General features: G+C 43.7%; 1 protein-coding gene across 1 annotated transcript; it reads left to right on the forward strand.

Moving 5' to 3' along the window:
- The first annotated feature begins 13,394 nt into the window (after nt 1-13,394).
- Nucleotides 13,395-15,980, forward strand: PRR30 (proline rich 30). Its single transcript, XM_061433039.1, has 3 exons — nt 13,395-13,753; nt 13,832-13,883; nt 14,164-15,980. The coding sequence occupies exon 3, from the start codon at nt 14,526-14,528 to the stop codon at nt 15,720-15,722; it is 1,197 nt and encodes a 398-aa protein (XP_061289023.1). The 5' UTR covers nt 13,395-13,753; nt 13,832-13,883; nt 14,164-14,525; the 3' UTR covers nt 15,723-15,980.
- The last annotated feature ends 806 nt before the right edge of the window (nt 15,981-16,786 follow it).

The following is a 16,786-nucleotide window of genomic DNA, read 5'->3' on the forward strand; positions in this document are numbered from 1 at the left end:
CCTCTTTGGGGTCAAAGGTCATACCAATCTTGAAATACCTGTTCACTGTGCCCTCAGGACAGAAGAATGGCATTTGGATGGAAAAAGCAGTAACTGCATACTTTTCAGACATAACAGAACCATCTTGTGTTATACGTGTAGTTTCTCCAAAGTTATCAGATGCCAACCTTCAAGTGATGAACTAAGAATCAGTGGGACGCTCATCCCAAGACCCTTAGCCCTCAGTTTTGAAAAGCTCCCTACAGAGAACTCCACCGCCATAAACAGATAAATTGGGCATTCCAAATCTAACCATCCTTGAGATGAGGAGTGGCCCATAGAATGAGTAGGAAGTATTTTCAGACTTTCAGTTCAATATTGTCTTTCTCAGAAGGCATTCGGGTGTGGCTAAGGCAGGCCTCTCCCAAAAGCTTCCATCCAGAGCCCATCTGAAATGTAATCAGGTCAATGCCAAAGCCAGACTTCTAAGGGAACTCATGAAAGCCCTTGGCAGATGGTAAATGGTATGATCTCTCTCCTTCTGGAGGAACTTACCTATCAGGGAAGGAAGGAGCTCTGGCTCCAGCTTTTCTGAGTCAGGACACAGGTAGGAAGGAAGAAAAAAAATTAAAACTACACCTGCAGCCACATGGAAAGAGATCTCCTTGTGCCCAAGTGCATTCCTACACTCTCAAGGAGCTCTTCTACCCATATGCTCAGTCCTCAGGACTGCTAAGTCATGGCCAGCTTAACCTGGGACTTCTCAGACTTTCACTTCAGGACTCAAGACTTTCAACTCACCTCAAGACTTTCACTTCTCAGATTTGCATCCTCAGCAGAGATGTTAGAAAGAAAAGGAAAACTTACACAATGAAAAACAGTGTCCACAAAGCCCCAGGAGGTGAACCTAGACAGGGTAAGCCTCATGTACAGGGGTGGTGTTTCCCAGGTCAAAAGTCCAGGGGACGTTTCTATTGCTCCAGTGTCTTGCACAAGTTTCCTATCAGGCTGCAGACTCATCTACAGGGCACAGCTCAGGTTCATGCCATGCCTGGCTATCTCTGCTGGTACGGGACTCCCTGCATGCACCTGTGTGGACAGTCCTGTCAAGTACAGCTTTGTCCCAGTCTTGGGCTTCGTCCCTAACAGCCAGGCCATGGATATGGCAGGGCAGGTTCTGGCACATTGGTCCAAATGGGCTTCATGGAGAACACAGACGATGGGTAAAGGCACAGCTTCTGCCATGCGTTCTCTCTCTCTTTTTAAAGTATTTTGTAATTTAATTTACTTATTTATTCTTGCCTTGCTTGATCTTCATTGCTGCATTGGCTTTTCTCTTGTTGCCATGAGTGGGAGCTACTCCCTAGCTGCTGTGCATGAGCGTCTCATTGTGCTGGCTTCTCTTATGGTGGAGCATAGGCTCCAGAGCACAGGCTCAATAGTTGTGGTGCAGGGCTTACTGGCTCCGTGGCACCTGGAATCTTCCTGGACCAGGGATTGAACTTGTGTCTCCTGTATTGGCAGGTGGATTCTTCATCACTGAACCACCAAGGAAGTCAGTATTCTCTTTTGAGTTGGTCCGGGACATCTGTTTCTTGAGTAGGAAACAGGTAGGGTCCCAGGAACTGGTCTAACTAATGGAAGTCGGGCCTAATGGTTCCTATCTTGGCCTCTAGTACTGATGACAGATTCTCCTCTTCCTGGGCTTTGTTTCAGCACAGCACCACCAGCCTCCACTATTTCAGGCTGAGGATGAAGCCCCTTCACAGTTCACATTGGGACTGGCTCTGTCTACAGAGATGTGGAGAGGAAGTGGATATAGATGGAGTAGGATCATTTTCAACCAAGAACTTGAGCTCCACCTCCCAGGAGTTGTCATCTACACCTGGAACAATGACCTCTTGAATACTATTCATATTTGAGGTCCCTTTGAGAAAGAAGTACTCAGTAAGCTCAGAATCTATCTGCATGGCCAGGGGACCAGTGTGAAAGGACAAGAAGAGTAGCCTTCTCCCTCTCTTTCTGGAACAGTCACTTATATTTCTCTCAGTGCCTCAAGTGCTATAGAAATGACCTGGAAGTGTGATTACTTCCACTCCAAAGGAAAAATGCACTTTTATTCTTTTTCAATCTTATGTCTCCAGATATATTCCCATTTATTTTTGTTTTGTATTTTATTTGCACCCAACTCTTTTTTCTCTTGGTGCCACTCAGCATTAGGGATCTTAGATCCCCCAACCAGGTATTGAACCCACGCCCCTGCAGTGGAAGTGTGGATTCCTAACCACTGGACTCCAGGGAATTCCCACACACAACTCTTTTTGTGTTCTTGATCAGTGTTGCTGGAAATATGCCTAGATTATCAACCTGCTCAAAGATCAGCTTTTGTTTTGTTTTTTAATATTCTGTATCTTTAAAAATTATTATAAAATGTACCACCTTAACTATTTTTAAGTATACAGTTCAGTGGCAATAAGTATATTCCCTTTCTTGTGCAAACATCACTGCCATCCATCCCCAGAGCATTTTGCATATTGCAAAACTGAAATTCCATACTTATTAAACAATAATTCTCCATTTTCCCTACTCCTAACACCTCTGAACTTTCTGTGTCTGAGAATCTGGCTACTCTGAGTCCCTCATATGAGTAGAATCATGCAATATTTGTCCTTTTGTGAAACAATATTCCATTGTATGCATTTATCACATTTTGTTTATCCATTTATGTGTCAATGGACATTGGGTTATTTACACCTTTGGGCTATTGTGAACAATGCTACTAAGAACATTAGTGTACAAGTATCTTTTTGAGATCCTGCTTTTGATTTTGGGGGTATTTACCCAGAAGTGAACTTGCTGGATCATATGATAATTTTATTTTTAATATTTTGTGGAACAACCATACTGTTTTTTATAGTAGCTGCATCATTTTACATTACCACCAGCAGTGCACAAGAGTTCTAATTTCTCCACATCCTCTGCAACACTTATTTTCTGTCTTGTTTTGTTTTATAATTGCCATCTTAATGAATATGAATCCCTATTCTTTTAAAGTCTCCATTTCACTAATTTTTAGCCTTATTTTTATTTTCTTCTGTCTCATGTCTTCCATTTTGCCTTAGTGGTCATTTTCCAACTTCAGGAGAAGAAAGCTGGGTTGGTTTGTCTTTAAAGTTCACTGTGATTTGCTAAATGATAAGAGGAACAAAAGAACAAGACTTAATTATTGTAAACATAGCTTCGCACCTAATAACACAGCCTCAAAAAGACATAAAGCAACAACTGACAGAAATGCAAGGAGAAATATATGAATCAACAGTTATGGTTGATTTTAATACATCTCATGAGAAATCTGGGCTGGATGAAGCACAAGCTGGAATGAAGATTGCCGGGAGAAATATCAATAACCTCAGATATGCAGATAACACCACCCTTATGGCAGAAAGCGAAGAGAAACTAGAGTTTCTTGATAAAAGTGAAAGAGAAGAGTGAAAAAGCTGGTTTACAGTTCAACATTCAAAAAAAGAAGATCATGGCATCTGGTCCCATCACTTCACGGCAAATAGATAGGGAAACAAGGAAACCATGATAGACTTTCTTTTCTTGGGCTCCAAAATCACTGCAGATGGTGACTGCAGCCATGAAATTAAAAGACACTGCTCCTTGAAAGAAAAGCTATGACCAACCTAGACAGCATATTAAAAAGCAGAGACATTACTTTGCCAACAAAGGTCCATCTAGTCAAAGCTATGGTTTTTTCCAGTAGTCATGTATGGATGTGAGAATTGGACCATAAAGAAGGCTGAGCACTGAAGAACTGATGCTTTTGAACTGTGGTGTTGAAGAAGACTCTTGAGAGTCCCTTGGACTGCAAGGAGATCCAACCAGTCAATCCTAAAGGAAATCAGTCCTGAATATTCACTTGAAGGACTGCTGCTGAAGCTGAAGCTCCAATACTTTGGCCACCTGATGTGAAGAACAGACTCACTGGAAAAGATCCTGATGCTGGGGAAGATTGAGGGCAGGAGGAGAAGGGGATGACAGAGGTTGAGATGGTTGGATGGCATCACCGACTCAATGGACATGAGTTTGAGCAAGCTCCAGGAGTTGGTGATGGACAGGGAGGCCTGGTGTGCTGCAGTCCATGGGGTCACAAAGAGTTGGACACAACTGAGCAACTGAACTGAACTGAACCAAACTTAACACATCTCTTTTAGAAAATGATAGATTAGAGATACATAAGCAGAGACACTGAATTATAATTGGTAAACTCAAATATTAGATATATCAAAAAATAGAGGACAAACACTGGACATTCCTGGAGAGAGTAAAAATAGGGTATCAAGGCCAACTTATAAATTTTACTCTGTATATGTATGCATTGTTTGGATTTTTTAATAATGGCATTTATCTGTGCATTGTTTACTTCAAAGAACAAGAAGAGCTAAAAGGCAAACAAGCCTTTGGTTCAACTGGCTGGTTCAGGTATTTCCACCACAGTACTGTCAAAGTCTTGTTGAAATCAATGTATAAGGGGATAATTATAATTCCTAGGCTAGAAAACTCATTTACAAAGTAGGAAATAAGAGCAATGTGCTATGTAGCACAGGGAACCCAGTCTGGTGCTCTGTGATGACCTGGGGGGATGGGATGAGGGGAGGGGAGGGAGCCTAGGATGGAAGGGATGAATGTATAATTATGGCTGATTTGCATTGTTGTGTGGCAAAAAACCAACATAACATTGTAAAAAAATTTTTTAATGTAAATAACTAAAATGAGCATACACAAAAAGAGTAATGTGGGAAATTTTATGTAAGTAACTAAAGACTATATATTTTTTTCGAACTCTAGAAGCTTACTCTTTGGAAGGAAAGTTATGACCAACCTAGATAGCATATTGCAAAGCAGAGACATTACTTTGCCAACAAAGGTCCATCTAGTCAAGGCTATGGTTTTTCCAGTGGTCATGTATGGATGTGAGAGTTGGACTGTGAAGAAAGCTGAGCACCAAAGAATTGATGTTTTTGAACTGTGGTGTTGGAGAAGACTCTTGAGAGTCCCTTGGACTGCAAGGAGATCCAACCAGTCCATTCTGAAGGAGATCAGCCCTGGGATTTCTTTGGAAGGAATGATGGTAAAGCTGCAACTCCAGTACTTTGGCCACCTCATGCGAAGAGTTGACTCATTGGAAAAGACTCTGATGCTGGGAAGGATTGGGGGCAAGAGGAGAAGGGGACGACAGAGGATGAGATGGCTGGATGGCATCACTGACTTGATGGACGTGAGTCTGAGTTGGTGATGGACAGGGAGGCTTGGCGTGCTGCGATTCATGGGGTCGCAAAGAGTCGGACACGACTGAGCGACTGAACTGAACTGAACTGAAAGACTATATTTAGATACAAACAAGCACTCGAGGATAAGGCAAATCACGTTGCTGAATTACAAGAGCAACTCACAGAGGGTCAGAACACAGGAGTGCAAATTATAGTTCCCACTTGCCAAGTCTCCACAGCCGCTAGTTTGAGAGAATATATCGATCAGCTTTGGAAGAGCAAGAAAAGAAGAATCATAGAGACAAATCTGATAATACTCACGCCAGCACTGGCCAGAAAAGATAATGCTTTGCTCAGCAGACTTTAAGTATTTCTGTTGAGATAAATGAAACTAACCTCTTAGCTTGGTGTTATCAGGCAATCAATTAATTAGTTTGCCCAACTTTCCTGGTTCTGAGACCACGCATCAAGCCTCTTCCTGACCACCAGGCAGTTCTGTCTGCATGATTTGAGAGAATCGGTGATGTTGAAAGCAGTATGTCAATCCCTGCAACTATGATTTCTCATGGTAAATTAATTATGTGGATCCTGATTACTTTTTGACTTCCCAAATAGACTATAAAGGGAGAATATGTGAATTATTTCCTGCCCATGTGAGCTATTTTTTTAGGGTAAATTTATAAATTGGCATTCTGGCACTTACCTCAGGCTGTGTGTTTCAGTTGGCAGGGTCAAGAGCTCATTTCTTATCCTGGAAAGTGAGAGTTCAGATATAACTGCCCTCCTTGATGACACAATATATATGCCACTTCTAGAAGGCAACTCTCTAAAGAAGGCTTGCTTCTGAGAGCGAGAGTCCTTAGAACCTCACTGAAGCCTGCAGTCCCTCCTTTCATGGGCAAATTCATGGAAAAGCTCATGCCTGGTCTATCAATCTATCTTAAATTTATAGTATTCAACAACTGAGCTTCCCAGGTGGCTCAGTGGTAAAGAATCCACCTGCCAAGCAGGAGATGCAGGTTCGATACCTGAGTCAGGAAGATCTCCTGGAGAAGGAAATGGCAACCCATTCCAGTATTCTTACCTGGGAAATCCCATGGACAGAGGACCCTGGCAGGCTATAGTCCATGGGGTCACAAAAGTGTCAGACACAACTCAGTGAGTAAACAGCAGCATTCAACAATTAGGCAGAAAAATCAATAAGGATATAGAAGACTCGAGCAACACAATAAACTAAATAAACCTAACAGGCAATAAAAAAAAAACTTAACAGGCATCAAAGAACACTCAACAACAACAGATAAACAGTATTCCAAAGTGTTCATGGAACATTCTCCAGAACAGAACATATGTTAGGGCATAAAACTAGCCTCGGTAGATTTAAAAAGATAAAAATCCGACAAAGTAGGCTGCTGCCAGTGCCCCAGTCCCCACAGAAAGCCACTGCCGACCCCACCTCCTCAGGAGACCCTCCGACACTAGCAGTGACAATCAGATCAGATCAGATCAGTCGCTCAGTCGTGTCCGACTCTTTGCAACCCCATGAATCGCAGCACGCCAGGCCTCCCTGGCCATCATCAACTCCCGGAGTTCACTCAGACTCACGTCCATTGAGTCAGTGATGCCATCCAGCCATCTCATCCTCTGTAGTCCCCTTCTCCTCCTGCCCCCAATCCCTCCCAGCATCAGAGTCTTTTCCAATGAGTCAACTCTTTGCATGAGGTAGCCAAAGTGCTGGAGTTTCAGCTTTAGCATCAGTCCTTCCAAAGAACACCCAGGACTGATCTCCTTCAAAATGGACTGGTTGGATCTCCTTGCAGTCCAAGGGACTCTCAAGAGTCTTCTCCAACACCACGGTTCAAAAGCATCAATTCTTCGGTGCTATGGACACCTGTATTCTCCTGGGAGTGTTCCTGAATATCAGTATACCTACATTTTTTGAGCTTTTTGTGGAAACTGTCTACCCAGTTCCAGAAGGAATTACTTGTGGAGTTGTCACTTAAGTAATACATTCATGGGAGTATCTTGTTTTTTCTCACATTTTATCACACGGAGTTGTCTTGGTTCAACTGGTGCCTTCCCGTGTCCTGTTTGCTCAATCGCCTCTTCATTCTGTGCTTCAGGGAATGCTATGATAGACTCTATCTTGATACAGTTGTCTCAGTTTAATAGCACAGACTTGAAGGAGTTTAAAGAGACTAGAAATCAATACTGCACACTACACATTTGCTTGGAATTGCACAGGAGAAAAAAAAAGAAGAGAAAAACTTCATTCAGAGGTTTTGTTAGGTTACAGATGATCACATTAATTTAATTACTACTAGATAATAATAACATGGAACTTGAGTGATAATAGTGGATTTAAAACTAAAAAAAAAAATCCAAAAATAGATATGCAAAAAGCAACAAAGGTTTACTGTATAGCACAGGGAACTTGTAATAATCTATAATGGAAAATAATTTCAAAAATAATATATGTGTATATGTATAACTGAATCACATACACAAAAAAGAATTCTACTTTTTGAAATTTTGTAATGTTTATCTTTTGGCCAGCTTTTCTAAATGTCCTATGGACATCTAATAACAATGCATGAGATACAAAATTTTAAATAGATTTGTGTAGGATATAAGATGAATATATATTAATTAAATATAAATCTATTTAAATTATTAATGACATCATTCAAGATGCTATTCTTATTTTTTCTCCACTTTATAAAATATTCTCAGAGAAATATTAATATATCTATGCATGATTACATGTTTTTTCCTTATATTTCTTCTGATTTTTTGCTTTATGTATCTTTGTTTCTTTATTGTTAGGTGTCTAATGGTTTATGATGTCTATCTTCTTTGTGAATTATACCTTTTATCATTAAAAATATTCATCTTTGTTTCATTTAAAATAAATAAATAAATAAAATCCTACAAAGTATGTTCTCCAACCACAATGGAATATAAATCAATAATAGAATAAATCTAGCAAATTCACAAATATGTAGAAATTAAATAACATACTTCTAAATAATCAGTAAGTCAAAGAAGAAATTGCAAGCAAAAGTATAAATTATTTTGAGATTAATGAAAATGAAAAAACAACACACTAAAACTTATGGGATGCAGCTAAAGCAGTGGGGAAAAGGGAGAATTTATAGCTGTAAATGTCTACATTTTAAAAAGAAGAAAAATCTCAAACTAATGATCTAATCACATTTTAGGAAACCAGAAAGGGAAGAACAAACTAAGCTCAAAGCAAGTAGAAGAAAAGACATAATAAGAATCAGAACAAAAGCAAATGAAATAGACAGAAAAATAATGGAGAAAATGAAAAAAAAAATTGGTTCTTTAAAAAGAACAACAAAATCAGCAAAACTTTATCTAGACTGACCAAGAATAAAAAAGAGGGCTCTCCATAAGATCAGGGAGAAGAAAAGGATATCTGCTCTCATCAATTCTATTCAATGTCGTTCTGCAGATTCTAGCAAGGCAACTAGTCAAGATTTGGGCAGGCAGGGTAATGCCTTCCCCAAAGGTCCGTTTTTTAATCCCTGTAATCAGTGCAAATGTTAGGCTACCTGGGAAGGGGAAATTAAGATTGCTAATCTGCTGATTTTAAAATAGATTATCCTGGATTATCCAGCTGGGCCCAATGGAATCACACAGGTATTTATAAATTGAAAAGAGAGGCGGAGGAGTTCAGAGTCAGAAGAAGGGTCATGGAGGGCTTCCCTGGTGGCTCAGTAGCAAAGAATCTGCCAACCAACGCAGGAGACACAGGTTCCATCCCTGGTCCAGGAAGATCCCACATGCCATGGAGCAACTAAGCCTCTGCGCCACAACTATTGAGCTTGTGCTCCAGAGCCCAGGAAGCCACAATTACTGAGCCCACATGCCGCAGCTACTGAAACCCCCACTCCCTAGAGCCTGTGCTCCCCAAAAGAAGCCAGTGCAATGAGAAGCCCATACAACTAGAAAGTAGCCCCTGCTCACTGCAACTGGAGAAAAGCCCTTGCAGCCACAAAGACCCAGCACAGCCAAAAATAAATACATAAATTATATATATATATATATATATATATATATATATATATAAAGAATGGTCATGGAGATATGACAGTGCTGGCTTTGAAGAGGAGAGGGAATTTGGGCAACCTCTAGAAGCTGGAAGAAGAAACAAGAAAATGGGCTCCCCTGAGAGCCTCCAGAAAGGAATACAGCCCTGCCAACATCTTGACTTTAGCCCAGTTAGACTCACGTTGGACTTCTAATCTGTAAGACTATGAGGTAATATATTTCTGTTGTTTGAAGAAGCTAAGTATGAGGTAACTTGTTACAGGAACAACAGGAAACTGGAACAATGGTCAACAGATTTTTGACAAGGATACTAAGACAATTCACTGGAGAAAGAACAGACTTTTCAACAGTGTTGGGACAATTCTTTGGCATAAGAATGAAGTTGGGCCCCTACCTTGAAACACATACAAAAATTAACTCAAAGTGGATCATAGATCTAAATTTAACAGGTAAATCTATAAACGTCTTGGAAGAAAACAATAAATTTTTATGACCCTGGGTTAGGCAATGTCTTAGGTAAGATACCTAAAGGAAGCAAGGAAAGAAAAAAATAGATAAATTGGACTCTAATTTAAAAGATTTCATGAATCAAAGGAGACCATCAAGAAATTAAAAAGATTATCCAGAGAATAGAAGAAAATATTTGCAAATCATGTATCTGATAAGAGACTTGTATACCCAGATAAGAGACTTCTTTATCCAAAATATATAAAGTGTTAGTTGCTCAGTCACGTCTGACTCTTTGTGACCCCTTGGACTGTAGCCCATCAGGCTCCTCTGACCATGGAATTCTCCAGGAAAGAATACTAGAATGGGTATCCATTCCCTTAAGAACATTAAAAATTCAACAATACGAACACAAAAAAACCTAATTAAAATAAGGGCCAAAGATTTGAATAGATATTTCTCCTAAGAAGATAAACAAATAACCAATAAGCACATAAAAAATGCTCATCATCATTAGTCATTCAGTTCAGTTCAGTCACTCAGTCGTGTCCGACTCTTTGCGACCCCATGAATCGCAGCATGCCAGGCCTCCTTGTCCATCACCAACTCCCGGAGTTCACTCAGACTCACATCCATCGAGTCAGTGATGCCATCCAGCCATCTCATCCTCTGTCGTCCCCTTCTCCTCCTGCCCCCAATCCCTCCCAGCATCAGAGTCTTTTCCAGTGAGTCAACTCTTTGCATGAGGTGGCCAAAGTACTGGAGTTGCAGCTTTACCATCATTCCTTCCAAAGAAATCCCAGGGCTGATCTCCTTCAGAATGGACCGGTTGGATCTCCCTGCAGTCCAAGGGACTCTCAAGAGTCTTCTCCAACACCACAGTTCAAAAGCATCAATTCTTCAGCTCTCAGCCTTCTTCACAGTCCAACTCTCACATCTATACATGACCACTGGAAAAACCATAGCCTTGACTAGACGGACCTTTGTTGGCAAAGTAATGTCTCTGCTTTGCAATATGCTATCTAGGTTGGTCATAACTTTCCTTCCAAGGAGTAAGCGTCTTTTAATTTCATGGCTGCAGTCACCATCTGCAGTGATTTTGGAGCCCCCCAAAAATAAAGTCTGACACTGTTTCCCCATCTATTTCCCATGAAGTGATGGGACCAGATGCCATGATCTTCATTTTCTGAATGTTGAGCTTTAAGCCAACTTTTTCACTCTCCTCTTTCACTTTCATCCAGAGGCTTTTAGTTCCTCTTCACTTTCTGCCATAAGGGTGGTGTCATCTGCATATCTGAGGTTATTGATATTTCTCCCGACAATCTTGATTCCAGCTTGTGCTTCTTCCAGCCCAGCGTTTCTCATGATGTACTCTGCATAGAAGTTAAATAAGCAGGGTGACAATATACAGCCTTGACGTACTCCTTTTCCTATTTGGAACCAGTCTGTTGTTCCATGTCCAGTTCTAACTGTTGCCTCCTGACCTGCATATAGGTTTCTCAAGAGGCAGGTCAGGTGGTCTGGTATTCCCATCTCTTTCAGAATTTTCCACAGTTTCTTGTGATCTACACAGTCAAAGGCTTTGACATAGTCAATAAGCAGAAATAGATGTTTTTCTGGAACTCTCTTGCTTTTTCCATGATCCAGTGGATGTTGGCAATTTGATCTCTGGTTCCTCTGCCTTTTCTAAAACCAGCTTGAACATCTGGAAGTTCACGGTTCATGTATTGCTGAAGCCTAGTTTGGAGAATTTTGAGCATTACTTTACTAGCGTGTGAGATGAGTGCAATTGTGCGGTAGTTTGAGCATTCTTTGGCATTGCCTTTCTTTGGGATTGGAATGAAAACTGACCTTTTCCAGTCCTGTGGTGAAACGTAAATCAAAGTCCTAATATTATACTACTTTACACCCACTTCTGCTGCTGCTGCTGCTAAGTCGCTTCAGTCGTGTCCAACTCTGTGAGACCCCAGAGACGGCAGCCCACCAGGCTCCCCCATCCCTGGGATTCTCCAGGCAAGAACACTGGAGTGGGTTGCCATTTCCTTCTCCAATGCATGAAAGTGAAAAGTGAAAGGAAAGTCGCTCAGTCGTGTCCGGCTCTTAGCGACCCCATGGACTGCAGCCTACTCAGGCTCCTCTGCCCATGGGATTTTCCAGGCAAGAGTATTGGAGTGGGTTGCCGTTGTCTTCTCCGACTTCGTACCCACTAGGATTGCTAAAACAAAAAAGACAGACAACAGCATGTGTTGGTGAGGATAGGAAAACTTGGAAGCGTTGTACCTTGCTGGTGGGATTCGAAAATGGTACAACTAATTTGGAAGACAGTTTGGCAGCTTCTCAAAATGTTAATAATAGACTTATCATGTGATTCCGCAACTCTATCACTGGTATCTACTCAAGATCAATGAAAACATATGTCCTTACAAACTTGTACAAGAATTTCCACAGCAGCCTTGCTCGTAATTGACAAAAAAAGTAAAACCAACAAAACTGAATGGGAAAACAAAATGTGGTATTTCCATATAATAAAATATTATTTAGCGATGAAAAGGAATAAAGTAATGATACACGCTACATGTAGGAACCTTGAAAACATAATGCCAAGTGAAAGCAATCAGACACAAAAGGCCACATATTGCGTGATTCCACTCATATAAAATGTCTAAAATATGCAAATCCAAAGAAACAGAAAGTAGATTTAAGGAACTGGGGGGAAGGGGGAATGAGTGACTGTGGGTATGAAATTTCTTTGGGGGAATATAAAAATGGTCTAAAATTATATTGTGGTGATAGTTGCACAACCCTGTGAGTATAACAAAAAAACAGTAAATCACACACTTTAAATGAGTGAATTGTATGGTATGTGAATTATATCTCAGTAAAGCCATTAAGAAAATAGATATAAAAGCATATAAGCAGGATGTCCCTGGCAGTCCAGTGGTTAAGACTTCATGCTTCCAATGCAGAGGACATGGGTTTGATCTCTGGTTGGGGAACTGAGATCCCACATGCCATGTGGCAGGGCCTAAAAATTTAACAACAAAAAAAGTGAACAAACAAAAACCCATATAAGCATATCCAAAGAGAGTAGAACTTAACTGTTCTCATCTCCCCACCAAATATAGATGAAATATATGAAGTAAAGGATGTATTCATTAACAGTTGGGAAAATTCCTTTCCTGGTATATCAAATATCACTATATACACTTAAAATGTATTATAATTTTATTTATGAATTATACTGCGATAAAGCTAAAAATTATAAAATACAACTGATTTTATTTTATTTAAAAAAAAAAAAAACATATAAGCATATCCAAGGGGGGAAAGGTGTGGACCATGAACCACAGTCAGAAAGCAAAGGAAAACAAGAAGTTGAAGGGAGCACCCAGCCCAGACAGGCTGTACAGTTGTCTGTACAACCTGGCTGGAGGAGGTGTTGGGAGCTGTAAAGTACAAGCACAGAGAGCAGAGGTGGGGACTAGGCCCAGAAGGAGAGACTGAATGCCCCAAAGAATTGTGCTTGCTTCAGTTTCGCCAAGAGCCAGGCTTCGAATGATCTCTGAGAGAAGGTCCCAGAGCCTTGATGAGGAGAGCCTATGATGTCGGCACCCGGCCTTTGTGACATAGGCACTAGGTGCCAGGGAGAACTGCTCCAGGAAATGGGGCTCCCAGCTCCCAAGGGGGGCGGCAACGCCGCCCCTTAGACATAGTCTCTGTCTCCCAGAGGCTTTCACCAGCTGGCCCCACTGCTACTGCTGCTACTGAGTGTGAAAAGCCACCTGGGTTGGGGCCAGGCTGAGTCAGAGGACATCAGCATTAGGGAAGACAGGGATTAGGGCCACCAGAGTGCCACAAAACCAGGATGCTTGCAGAATCTGTGATTTGGATTTAAGAGAAAGAAAACCCGTAATAGAAGACCTCCTCCTGGCTGAACAAGGACTGAGGGCAAGACTCAGACCAAAATCTGAGTCAGAGTGAGTTTAGGGTGACAGACGCTGGGGGCAGAGAGGGGCATATCCACCATTTGTTGACTCTATTTCCCTCTCTCCAAGGTCCCCTCATTGCTGAAGTGCCTTGAGAAACAGCCCAGAGGAACCTTTATTGGTAAGAGTTCCCAGGACCAGAACACCCTCAATTCCTAGTTCCATCTCAGTCTCCATCTCCCAATTCCCCTCCTCTAACTCCATCCTCTCCACCCTACCCTCCCTTGCCTCTCCTCTCCTCCTCCATTCTCACCTTCTCTGGAGCTTTTTGCCAGTTCTTCTGACCCCAGGGGTGGTATGGATTTAGGATCGTGGTGAACCAGCCCATACACAGTACATAAACCAGAGCCAGAAATGGACCCAGTCTCCCCGTGTCATGGGCTCTGTTTCTTTCTCTACAGATCCTATGGGCTGTGTCTTCCTCCCTGGCCCACCCAGATAACTGTTGCTGCCCCTCAGCTCCCAAGAGGCAGTTCAGATCCTCCGTGCCCTCCACCCCTCATCAATGGCCGGCTGCAAAGAAGTGAGAGACCACATTTAGAGCCAAGCTCCTGCCTGAACACTCAGAGAACCTGCTGCTCCAGGGCTGGGTGGCTCCTTCGTATGCCACCAAGAGCCACACCAACAACCAGGCTGGAGCCACATTCTGTGCACAGAAGGTTTTGATTTCTCAGCCACTTCAGGCTTCAGAGATACTGGTCTTGCGTCTGCGAGGTCTCTCGTCTCTGGTCTTGAGGCCCCAGTCCCTTCCGGATTCAAGGCAATGTTGCCTCCAAACAAGGCCCAGGTGCTGCTACGGAACACAGCGTCCCCTGGGCGGCCCCCTCAGGGCCCCTCACAAACTGAAGACTCCCTTTTCTATAACCTACAACCTCAGCCTCGCCAACAATCACTCCGCTCCACCCAGCCATCTTGCTCTCCTCCCCCACGGTCCCACTCTGCGGGGTCCCATCTCTACTCTTCTGATTCAAATTCGGACTTTGTCCTACATCCCTACTCTTCTTCTCTCTCAAATTCCCCCACTTTCTTTCATCAGAATTGCCTCTCTCTCTCCCCTCCCTGTTCTTCCTCACCTTCCCGCCGGCTATACCCCTCTGCTACCCTCACTCACTCCTCGCCCTCTCAGCCACAGAATTCCTCTTTCCCCCACTCACCTTGCCAGTCACCTTTCCACCTCGAAGATCTACCTACCTCCACTCTCACGTCCCCGAGCCCCAGCCCACCTTCTCGTGGGGTCCACTCTAACAGCCAGGCATGGCACTCGCATCAGTACAGGAACACCAGGTCCCCTGGGGCGGAGGGGGTATGCGTGGCAAGCGGGAAGGACCCTGCAGAGTTCAAGGACCCAGGAGCCCTGGCCCAAGCCCTGGTGCTCCATCTGGGGCACCGTCGTATCGCCCACGACTTGCAGCTACTGCTTTTGCAGCGCCTGTGGCTAGGCCAAACCGACAAGGCCCCGGTCGTGGAATACCCTGTATGCCTGGTGTGTCTCCGGCTCCGCACCCCCTCTTGCCCCATCCCCAGGTACAGGACTGGACCCAGGCTGCTTGCTTTCCCCCAGCTGCTGCCCTGTGCCCAGGGCAAGGAATCTGGGCCACTCCGCATGGGCATTGGCTTTGGCCTCCGCCTGCCTCAGGGCCAGGCCAAGGCTCTACATCTGTTGCCAAAAAGAAGGCCGGAGGAAGCAGGGCCTCAGGCCAAGGCTGCTCAGGCCAGTGGGTGTCAAGCCCAGGTAGCTCAAGCCCCAGCAGCTCCAGCCAAGGCAGATCTAGGGGCAGGCACCCTGTCCCAGAACGGGAGCTTCAGGTCTGTAGACCGCCAGTCACTAAACTCCACACGCCATTCAGAGTCTCTAACTCAGGCACCAAAGCAGGCTACGGTCCACTTGAAGCCCAGGCCTTCCTCTGCCCCAAAGAGACCTGCCTCTCTAGGGCCCATTCCCCAAAAGTCACCACTCTAGTTCCAGAGCCACGGAGGCCCCCTGGAGCACCTCTTCTGAATCCCACCAGCCCTGCTCGGCTCCAGACCTCAGGGAGCCCCCGAGACACTCTGAAGGGCTGGCTGGCTGGAGGTCAGGTGTGTTCTCCAGTCCTGAACCCTGGGAGCCCCTTGTGGAGTCTGCTTTCTCCTGGCTGAAGAGGACCAAGGGCATCTGAGGCCCCACTCAGCCTTCTGTGTAACCAATTAAAAAAAAAAAAAAAAGCCTGACCCTGCAAAACTTGTGTTTGCATCTTGCTGAGCAGATACTGTGGGTGGCTGTACCTGCAGGGTGACCAGAACCCAACAAGGGGTGCAGGAGAGTCAAAGTTAACAGAATGGTCAAGGATAGTGCATGCAGTATATCTGAAGAGGTCAAGGGACCCACAAGACCTGAGCAACTGAGAGGTGCAGAAGGCTCTGCCAGGCCCTTCAAACATTTAACTCAATTTGATGGGACAGTTAATGGCATCCCCAGAGATGAAGCCACTGGGCCCCTTCCTCTGGTTACACTTCAGATTAACAAAGACTCATGCTGATGTCGCCAGGGGAGCAGCAGAAGATGTTTCCTTGAAGGGAAGGGCAGGCCTAGGGTTCACTGCAGAGAAAGAGGGAATCCCCACATTGGATGGAGATCAAAAACCCAAGGGCCCTCTCAGGAGGATGGGGGCTAGGCAGAGACCTTCAACTGCCTGGGGGTCAAGTTGCCTATCTACCCATGAACCCTGAGGTGCCTGGAGAGGGTGTGGGGCGTAGAGAATAGCCAGCTCCCACCTCTGCAAACTTTGTAGGACTGGTGTTCATTGTAAATAGTAGCTTCCTCATACTACGAAGCGGTGGCATCGGGATTTGAAGCCAAGTTTCTTTTCAAGTCCACGCTGCCTCCGTTTAAGAGGCAAGAAAGCCAGAAGTGTGACCTTGGATTAAATCACTTTGTCTCAGGGCGGGGCGGTAAACCTAAGGGCTACTGCTTGACGAGTCTGCATGTCACTCTTGAAGTGTGGACAGCCCTGATCCGAGGATTTATTAAAGGCTTATTAACCTCCC

Source organism: Bos javanicus, chromosome 11 (genome assembly GCF_032452875.1).
Source record: "Bos javanicus breed banteng chromosome 11, ARS-OSU_banteng_1.0, whole genome shotgun sequence".
Taxonomy (NCBI): Eukaryota; Metazoa; Chordata; class Mammalia; order Artiodactyla; family Bovidae; genus Bos; species Bos javanicus.

Excerpts from the sequence above, each read along its gene's own strand:
- PRR30 (XM_061433039.1), top strand. The coding sequence starts at position 14,526 with ATGTTGCCTCCAAACAAGGCCCAGGTGCTGCTACGGAACACAGCGTCC.